This window comes from Rosa chinensis, chromosome 4, assembly GCF_002994745.2.
Source record: "Rosa chinensis cultivar Old Blush chromosome 4, RchiOBHm-V2, whole genome shotgun sequence".
Classification (NCBI taxonomy): Eukaryota; Viridiplantae; Streptophyta; class Magnoliopsida; order Rosales; family Rosaceae; genus Rosa; species Rosa chinensis.
Window position 1 is genome coordinate 61,287,184 of NC_037091.1, and position 10,637 is coordinate 61,297,820.

The 10,637-nt window shown below is 38.5% G+C and overlaps 1 protein-coding gene across 1 annotated transcript; it reads right to left on the reverse strand.

Annotated features, from left to right (window-relative positions):
- Positions 1-613: 613 nt before the first annotated feature.
- LOC112196037 (probable WRKY transcription factor 57) lies at positions 614-4,217 on the reverse strand. The gene is made up of 4 exons (XM_024336307.2): positions 3,576-4,217; positions 2,174-2,329; positions 1,614-2,089; positions 614-977 (listed from the first exon to the last, which is right to left on the reverse strand). Exons 1-3 carry the CDS (start codon positions 3,914-3,916, stop codon positions 1,618-1,620), a joined length of 969 nt encoding a protein of 322 aa, XP_024192075.1. The 5' UTR covers positions 3,917-4,217; the 3' UTR covers positions 614-977; positions 1,614-1,617.
- Between the last annotated feature and the right edge of the window lie 6,420 nt (positions 4,218-10,637).

Here is a 10,637-nt window from a genome sequence, read left to right on the forward strand (position 1 = left end):
AGCTTAGAGACTGGTTTTGTTTAGAAAGAAGGCCGGAGCCGGAGCTGGAGCCAGCGTCGCCGGATGTTTCGATTTCAGTTTCAGTGTTTAATAATTGGTGCATGGTTGGTGGGTTATTGCCTCCTACCTCTGAATTTGATAATGAATGGAGAAAAGGCAACATTACTCGATCTCTAGCTTTAAGACCACGTTTATTAAACAATATTGGAGAGCTAGGGTCGATCTTTATGACAGTCGGCAAGGTAAAAAGGAAGCGTAATATGTGGTCGAAGATGACAAAAAAGGGTACTTAAACTAATTTAAGGTAAAAAGGCAGTGTCGGCTGGTTAATTACTTTAACGAGTTCTGCATTAAGCAACATGCAACTCCACGCAACGTAGCCAACATCCATCTGCATTATTGAGCGTTTATTGTTCCTTCTTAGGTAGCTAAGCTAGTCAAACAACTTAATTATTTGCTAGCTGAGGATGAACCTCTACAACACGAGGTCATCGAGATCGAGATCGAGATCGAGAATATTAAAGATGGATGACGTCGTTTAATATTCTAAACCTAGCTAGCCTATATCATGATGATGAATAAAAATGATATAATACACAATCTGAATCAGATATCAGATCCTCAGGACTCAATAGTGAAATTAATTAGTTAAATACTGCAATTAGTTGGGTAATTAATTTAGAGTGCATGATATCGACCACTTAATATCACGGAATTCTTCAAATCTTCAACTCTATATAAGAGACATTAAGAATCCGATGATCATCAACTCTGAGGATCGATCTCCTACTAAATTACTAGCTAGCTTCCGATGGGTTATGCTTCATGAAGCTCTTTAATTTCTGCCCAGGACAACTCGATCATTTGGCCAAAATAATGATATGAAGTGCAATGAGGATCGAGGAGACAGCTGATCGAACAAGAATACAAGATGATATGGAAGCGCATAATAATTGAAGTGGGCAAGTGCACTAGTACTGCAATACAATGATCGGAAAATATATAAGATGGTGAATGAGCACTAGATCCCAAGTACTAGTACTAGTGTAGCAGATAGCTTTGTAACCAATCATAACAACATATAATGTTAGTAGTGGTGCATCAATCTATAGCCACAAGGATATTAACAACTAGACCTTGATCTCAGCTTAGAAGCAATACGCAGCCCTACCATATGTCCATATGTATCTACTATCCAGTAGTGCATCATATATCCCACTACTGTAGTTCATGATCGATCTAATCATTCCTATATCTACTATAGCTATATTTAAAATTTTTGTTCTAGCTTTAGTATATATATGAATATCCACTGGCATGAAAAAGACGTATATATATCCTTATCATATATGACTTAGGGTTTTCAAACCAAGATTACCGTCTACATTGTAATGCAGATGCAATTAGTACCCCAGTTTCGACTTTACGGAAGGACGCTTTATGCGTGCAGGCTGTGAAATGCTGTGATTATATTACAGTCACACGCAATATATATATATATATATATATATATATATATATATATTTATATATATATATATATATTTGTTAATCACTAATTTCATTAAATTGTTTTGAATAATGGTCTAATTATATGGTGTTTAATTAATTACCATTTTATCCATCGAACGGATTACGCATTCCAGGAGGTACAATGTCCCCAAGAAGCCCTTCATCTGTAGGAACTGGTACTACTCGGAGTGGCTCATGATTTGGATTAATAATGCACTGGGATCCCCCAGCTGCTTGATCATGATGGTAATGAGTACCGCCAGCCCGGACTAATCGGTGCGACTGCGACCCTCCTACTGTCAAATTATGAGTTGGACTAATTTGTGATCTGGGTTGAATTGAAGTTGGATAATGCATGAACTGCGAGACTGGAGGAAGCTGCATTAACTGGCTTCCTGCGGCAAAGCCAGATTGATCATGACTAATAATATTGACTCCCCCGCCGCCGCGGGGAAATGCAACCGTATGATGACAGTGTTGCCCTTCATACGTCGTAATTACCGTCGTTGGATCTTCAGAGGAACGTTCAACCCTTTTCTTCACAGTGCATTTGCTATTTGTGCACCGATAGTAGCTCCTGCGTGACAAAGGCAAAAACATCCGAGAAATATAAGCAGTACTAATTCTCAATGATGACACTATAAACGAATTCAAAATTTACCTTGGATATGGGCTATTCTTAACAGCCTTCTGTCCATATTTCCGCCAACGGTAGCCATCCTCGAGATGATCAACTTCACTCTTTGTCATAAACGCAAATCTTGGCTGCCGGATTCGCTTCTGCCCCTTCTTTTTATTCACCTTCGTAGTGCTACTCCTACAAAATATTTTACCTACAACTGTCACAATAAAAAAACAAAACTTGAAAATCCAAAGGAAAGAGAAAAGGAAAACTGAAAGGATGCATTTCCATTACGTATTATGTTCGTGAGTTTGTAATAGTTGTAATCTAAAATAAATCTTCTCCGGTCACCTCCTTTCATAATATGATCCGTCATAAAAGAGGTTGAAAAACTAAGCATACAGGTGCAACCTTACAATGCTCATAACAGTTATAAGTAGCTAATAAAAACGAAGAAAGCATCAGACACCCCGACGACCTCCTAAATATTTAACTTCTAATTAAATCACAAATTAGAACTTTTAAGGTACTTTAGATAACTTAAATTAATTAGGCACACACATTTTAAATCCTTACTTGATTTAATGTGTAACCAAACTAAGTGGAACCCTAAGTGGGCATATTTATTCAAGTTTATAAAACAGAGTTAATGCATTCCGAGCTAAAAGCTTAGCTAAGATCATCAAAATGTAGATGTCAGAAGTGGAAATATAGTATGGTACATGCAATTATAAGCCTTGATTAATTATTAGGAAGCAATCCAAAATATTTGGACCACAGAACAAAGAAGAATCCCATCAAAGAATTACGATCACGCAAAACACTTTCTTGACAAGCATTATGTCATGCACTACGTCACATGCATGCGTCTGATCGAACACAAGAAACCTCAAGAAAATAAAACAAAACTAGACCAAGAAAGAGCATGTAAAATTATTGTTCCCCCATAGAAAGAAAAAATAAAATTACAGGACAAGCGCATGCCCTTATTTACGTATTTTACGAGAAAAAGAGGACGGAAAAATGATTCCCAGAAAGCGTGAAAAGATATAGCACGCCATTGCCGCCGCAATAACGGCACTAGTGTTCGACAACCCAACCCAAAAAAAGAATCATAATCCAGAAAAAGACCCCCCCCCCCCCCCATTTTGCTCAATTTGCATTACCCTACCCCTGTTCTCCTTCCCCACTCTGCCTCAACTTGCATGAGGCTTTTTACTATGACCTAGAACAGTTTTCTACTTTTTCTACAACCGTACGGACGATCAAATCTCTCCGATTTGCACTCGCTCACTTTTCTTCGCCTTTTGCCGATTTAACTAATGATAAAAATCTGTCACTTTTTACCACACGCAAAAGCAGGTTAATTACTAATCAAGCCATTATATGAACACAGGAATTGTATATATCTATATGCATATGCATGATGATGATCACTCACGGTGTCTCGGGAGGTGGTGTGCCGCCGGAGCCGGAGCCAGTAGACCTCTCCGGTGGATCCTCTGTAGAGCTTGACGAAACAGATCCGACCACGGGGGCCGGGTCGGAGTTAGTATTACTGCTTCTTTCAGGAAGCTGTTCCGCGAGAGTAGTAGTAGTGCTGCTTCCCGCCAAATCGGACCTGTCGTCGGCGCCGATCTGGTGGTCGGGGCTGAAATTCCACCCGAATTCGCTTAGTACGGTGGTGTCACGATCGTTGCTGAAGAAGTAAGGACTGTCCCAGCTCGGCTCGGTGGGGAACTCGGTGAGTCCCGGATCGCGTGTGTCCTTGTCGCCGTCCATGGAGGCGGAGGTGGATCGGACGACGTCGTAGAGTGGATTGGATTTGGGAGGGAGAAGCGAGCATGAATTAGAAGAAGGAAGGCGTCGGCGAGAGAGATGGTAATTAGTAATTAGGGTTTTGGTGACATGGAAAGGACGCGTAGTAGTTTTTGAAGGAGGGAATGGAAAGCTTTAGTCGCGTCAAAGCACAGTTGCAGGAGACGGTGGGAGAGAGAGAGCAGAGAGAGAGGAGTGGAAAAAGAATCAAAAGAAGAAGAAGAAGAAAAAGATAAGCTAGAAAAATTGGTGTCAACCTCGGTGTAATAGTACGGGAGGCTGATATTGAAGCAAAAGAGGCAAATGGGGTTAGCGAGAGAGAGAGAGAGAGAGAGCGAGGGCAAGTGGGCCACACGCGCATGAACTCATTTGTTTTTTCATATTCAAAAAACAAAAGAACGAAAGGAGAAAAACAAATGAAAAAAAAAATTTCTTTCTGCTCTTTTTCATTAGCAACCATATTTTGTATGGGTTGGATCAATGCATGCATTATGTATAGTATACTTTTTGGTATGTGGTATTGATGTTCAATATATTTTGAGAAGGTGTCTTGTAAATGTATATATTATTTAGTGTAAAGAGATGTATTATTAATTGAGTGTATCATTTCACTTAAAGATCATCATATTTGTAATATTTCAATTCAAAATAAATTTTTTTTTTTAATGAAAATAGGTCAGTCATTTCATTAAATTTTAGCAAGCAGTACAAGAACGAAACACCCCTATGGGGTCGACAGAAAGCAATCGTCCCTTAGAACTATAAGAAACCCTATTCTACACAAATAGCGCCCCACATAATCCCTAGTACACCCACCTTTTGGGAAATCCACGCACCATTATTCTAACAAAAACCAGAAACCTCGAAACAGAGGATGACATACCATCCTCCAGGCATAAAAGGTAACAACTAAGCCACCGGTTTTTGCGACCCAAAAAGAAATTAAATTAAAATAGCAGTAGAAGGTGGCAGACCACCTTCCACATTATCCTCTGCATCAGAAGACGACCCAAAATGGACCCAAAACCCTGTCGAAAATGACCACATCCGAGGCTTAATTTGGGTAAACCCTAGAGCTCAGCAGGCCACTTTAGGAGAAACCCTAGCCTCCCCAACAATTTTGCCATCGTCGTCATCCCAGCAGGCCCGGTAGGGCGAAATTGCTAAGGGCACCTCAAGCACCCCATCACAGCCGTGCAAGCTGCTGCCGCCGCCGCCGCCGCAGCGGGTCACCACCCCAAGGGGATCATATTCTGACCAGAAACCTTCGCCGCCTCCAGACAAAGTACCACCTCCACCATCGAAGACTAGATACTCCACCGTCATGAACCAGAGGCAACCCCCTACACCACCACCATCGTCTGAATACAACGAGAATATGGAGCAGAAGATGAAAACATCAGCTCGCCTAGCTTCGTCATTCGGATGCACACAGCCCCGCCACCCAGCCTTACCACCTCCAACAGAAGCAATCTGGCCGCCGCGTCGGTCGCTACGACCACTATCAATCGACAGATCAAGAGCAGATCCATCATCACTATCAACAGGACTACCAAACCAGATCTGAACGATCACGATTCCAATCCCAATCCCACCAACATCAACAAAATCGCCTCCCCAAACCGAAGATAGAGGAAGGCGAAGAGATTTATCACCGCTGCCATAAGAATATAGAAGTAAGCGAGAAGGTTTGTCGCCGCCGCTCGCCGAAGAGAGGAAACGACGATATTTCTCTCAAGAGATTGTCAGAGCCATTGTCTTTCAATTCAATTCAAAATAATCATAATCCCACTAAAAAAATAAACATAATAATAAACAGAGTTATGTTAATTGGTAGAGGTTATGAATTAACTTTTCCATTTTCTGTTGATAAAAAAACATGTGTGAAATTCACATTTTCAATTTTATAATCCACACTTCATTTGTTTTTTTTTTTTTATAACATCTTAAGTGTTGTCTTTCTATAAAGATGAAAATTGAGAATGTGAATTTCATTCTCCTTAAAAGAATTGAACTGCAAACTATCACCGGTGCGTGTGCGTGTGCGTGATGTCAATAGAATGAAGCATTACAGCATAATTTGCCATACACTTGATAATTGATTCATCATAGTACTCGTGTAATGTGTGATTCATTTTGGTTTGTTCACAAACTGTTACAATGTTGATGACGTTGATTGACAAGATGCATAATAGTATTCATAGTACTAATTAACTATGTGTATTATTGAAAATTTGCAATAATATCATCTAGCCAGTTTATATACAAAAGAAAATCATATCACTTCTAGCTCTAGCTCCCATGAGCATGACTAAGTTGTTTGGACATGGATGATTGATCAATAACTTCATCACTTGTAACATCAGCTATTGTGCGTGAAACAAATAATTGAAACTCAATTAACATTTTCATTATAATAAAATAACAGAATACTAATTATATAACATTTCGAATTTATCATTTTCTTTCTGGAAATGATGCTTTGGGAGGCCAAAATAGTGACCAAACCAAATATTGTACTTTTCTTGTTTCCTTGCCTAAAGGATTGTAACTAATGGGGATGAAGGTGTAATTTGGAGGTAGCTGGCCCAGCCTAATTTATAGTCTATACCAAAATATCTCATCCAAATTAAAAAAATCATGGTCCATATCAAAAACCCTTTTACGTGGAACTGTTATGTCCTCCCATGCCAAATGAACACTAATCATATCTCTTACTTCACTAATTAAACATGTGTACTGTCAGAAAATTATGAGAAAGAGAGTTCTTTAACCACAGGTAAAGACCTCAATGGAGTTTCGATTTTTATAACAATACATATTGCATGCAATCATGCAACTTTCAATCTTTATATGAGCACGTTATTTTGTCCTAGATTTTGAGATTAAAAGTGATTGCATTTATTACATTTAAAAAATATATATATATATGTATGTATAATAATTGCATGTCTTAACGAGTAAAAAATGTTCTTTTAAACTTCTATTTAACATGTAATAAATTTGTTATCAATAAAGATATACTAGTTTTTTGATTTTCATGAAATCTTAGAAAAACTCTTAATGAGCAGCATTGTAAGGCAATTTGTTTTCATAATTGAAAGATACAACAGAGTTTGATATCCAAATCTCTTTGTTAATTAAATAATAATCAACTTGAGCCTCAAGCAAGCATGTCATTCTCAGTTCAACTGTACTGCTTAATTACTTAATTAAAAATAATTGACCGAGAATGATCCCCTGCGTCGCAACTACGCTGCGTTGCTGCAATCCCACCTTCTCTAGTTTGAGCACGTGAATGATGACAAGCAGGAACCTGGGACCCACCGCGTCATCTCAGAAGATTGTGTAGAGAGATAAACAATTAGGTGCGGTGGGCCTCGGGATCGATGGTTACTAATCAATATCATACGCTTTGGTATCTTCTGGATCGTCCACTTGTGGGAGCGTGGGACCTACCTATGTGCCCTTCGGAATTGATGGTTTTGGTCCCAAACCCTATAAAGCCGGGGACTCAATCTAACTATATATAAATATTTTATATCCAGTGCAGAACTCCGTTTTAAAATTAAAGTGCGAATTTAGAGTTTAGAGTCATACGGTTGTATATTCACATTTTGACCGTTCAGTTTTTAGGTACTAATGTATAGATCATATCTGAAAATTTTCAGCTAAATTGATAACCTTTAAGGTATCTAACTGTCTTAAATCAAATAGACGAACTGAATTTATCCAAGCTGAATCGTACTAGTTTTAAGGCAGTTATCAATGCTTTAACAATCATCAATTTGACTGAAACTTTGTAAAGATGATCTATACATTAGTACATTAGTGTGTGTGTGTGTATATATATATATTTCTATGTTTTTTTCTTTTTTGGTCTGAATATTATCTTGAACTTAGACCTAAAATTAAGAGCAAAATGACGTGGGTTGATCCCAATTCAATTATATATTTTCTTCTACGGGGATTCATTCTGCTAGAGTTAACACATAGGTACACTACTCAAGGAATAGTTTATATAGGATAGTATAGGTCGTGTTAATTTCCTGAAACTGAAAAAATAGAAGTTAAAATTATAAATTAAATACAACTCACATTCTGTATAAAAAAAACCTTCTCCAAGACCAAAATCTATCAAAAACTGTAGCGCACACGAATTTTAGTCAAAATCAGATATTCCTATTTCTCACCAAAAGTCTTTCACCCTTTGAAAGAAATGTGGATTTCATTAACTCATGCCAAGATGACCATTACATATCTTTCTGCTTAGGCCTCATCATTAGCCCTTCGGCCCTAAGCCCACCGGACCCAGTCCTTGCATTAGGGCGGGCCGGCCCTACCCTTTCTCAAATAGGGTAGGGTAAGGGTCATGCAAATGAAGCCCGGCCATACCCTACTGCACGGCCCGGCCCGGCCCTAAAAGCCCTACCCGGCCCAACCCTAAAATTTATATATTATTTTTATTATTTTCTATTACATAGGCTTTGTTTTCTTTAATTTTTATTTTTTTTGTTACACAACAATTAATATTGGGAGATTTAGAGAAATAGTTAATTGAATACAATTAACTTAACTAAATTAATAAATGTTATAAGTTAATTTCTATTTATGTGTGTGTGTGTGTGTGTTGTATTAAATATGATCAACAAAAAACAATAAGTCTTGTATTACCTATATCATCATTGAGCCACATTTTGAAGAAGAAAAAAATAATATATTTTAAAACAAAATAAGGCCCTTTTTGGCCCATTTTGGCCCTATTCGGAAGGTCGGCCCTAGCGGATTAGGCTTTTCGGGCGGATAAGGATTAGCATATTTAAGCCCCGGCCCGACCCTACCCGGCCCTAAATTTTGTTGACTTTGACTAGGCCAGGCCCGGCCCAACCCTAAGCCCTAAAATTTAGGGTAGGGCCGACTCTAGCCCGGCCCATGATGACCCTACTTCTGCTGCCTTCGACTAGACTGATCAATAAGTTGTAGTAAGAGAACTACTGTGATACATAGAAACAGACCACCTATATTCGAACTAACCGCTCACTTATTAAAAGAGAGCCTATAAACTATGGAAAATAGCAAGACATAGTAAATAGGCCCCCACCATACCTATCTATATTTTTTCCTCGCCCTTCAAGGAGGTACTGTCGGGCACAATTGCATCCTGGTCCATAGAGAGATTGGGCCTAACAACAGAGTGAAGCGAGCCTCACAGTTGTTCAAACTTTTGAAGACGCGAATGGACTCGAATGCTTCATTAACGAGCCCAAGCCCATTACTTTCTTCCTTCATCTTCCTTTTTTAGCCCAAAGCAGCATTGAGCTCATTTCCAAAAGCCATAAACATAGGCCCAATAGTTTGACCTAGCCCAATTAGGTCCAAACCCAATATCCCACAGGCAGCAGCATGCCTGCCATAGTTTCCTACTTCGCCGTCGTAGGGAAGTGTCCCGCCAGACGCATGACCCCTTGGACCACAGCCAAAGACCCTCCTAGCCATCACCATACTAGCCACCTGTGGCCACCACCAAGCAACCATCCTGTGAACCATCAAAAACTAGGCTCGGAACACCCAGATCGAGCATGGTATCTCCATCAGCTCCAGTCGAATCTCGCCGTACATCGTTCCTGCCAGCAACTTCAGCCTTATTCCGCCACCCGTCCGCATCTTTCACCCTTAAATTGTAGTGAAGTTAAAAAAAAAATCGAATTGACAGAATTCAAAACTATCGACACAATTTTTTACGCTCTTTTAAAGTCTGAATACAATAAAATTCATTAAAAAAATCTTTCAAAATTTTGGTGGTCTGTCAATTGGAAAACATTATAAAATTATGCTTTACAAATGGTGACCTTATGGTACATAAGTATTTTGAAAAAAAAAAAAATTGTGTTGGCAAGGGTAAACACGTTCGGCATGCCATGGGTGCTCACATAGCACCTCCCAACGTACCCTATCATGCAAAGCCACAAAACTATATTCAAATTGTGATGTTTCTTAATCTCATCACTGTTAAAGCATAATTTCTAAAAACTCAAATGTGGTCCAATTAACAACATACTGAAAATTTGAAAACATATTATTTAAAAATTTTCAAATCATAAAACAGTTTGATGCCAGCGTATCGTGCCCTTCATATATCTTTGAATTCACCGATTCTACTATATATATATATATGTAATTATTAACAATTTTAAAAAAATATATATGTAATTATTAACTAATGTTTTCCTCTGAAAACAACGAACATGAAAGACAGCAACTGTTATAAATCAATCTTTCATATACTTAGATGCACGGAAAGAAAATTGCAAGCTAGCTAACTAGTTAAGCCGTCGTTTGAGGCCCGTTTTGCTAAAAAAGGACAAACGAAAATGCAAGTTGGAGCATTTGAAATTTCTAAACCGATCCCTTTCGAAAATGTCATTTCAGAATAATTCAGATAGCTGCTATCCATCTTAAATAATAAAGCTGAGTTTCCACAGCAGAAATAATTACAGGAGCCTTTGTGAGACTGAGACTCGACTTTCTTATAAGCCTGTTCCTTGTAATTTAAACTGTCGTCCAATAGTTAGCACCAACTGGGATTTGACATCAAGTGAATCTAAATATTCTCAAAATTAATCTGCAGATTTGCGATACCTTATGCGTAATTCTGCTGCTTTTGGCCCTTGCTTTTGAGAATAGG

Bases quoted from the DNA above. Each gene is read 5' to 3' on its own strand.
- LOC112196037 (XM_024336307.2), bottom strand. From the start codon at position 3,916: ATGGACGGCGACAAGGACACACGCGATCCGGGACTCACCGAGTTCCCC. The intron at 2,330-3,575 runs GTGAGTGATCAT...AATATTTTGTAG, and splicing joins ACACCACCTCCCGAGACACC to GAGTAGCACTACGAAGGTGA. The intron at 2,090-2,173 runs GTAAATTTTGAA...TTTGTCACGCAG, and splicing joins AAGAATAGCCCATATCCAAG to GAGCTACTATCGGTGCACAA.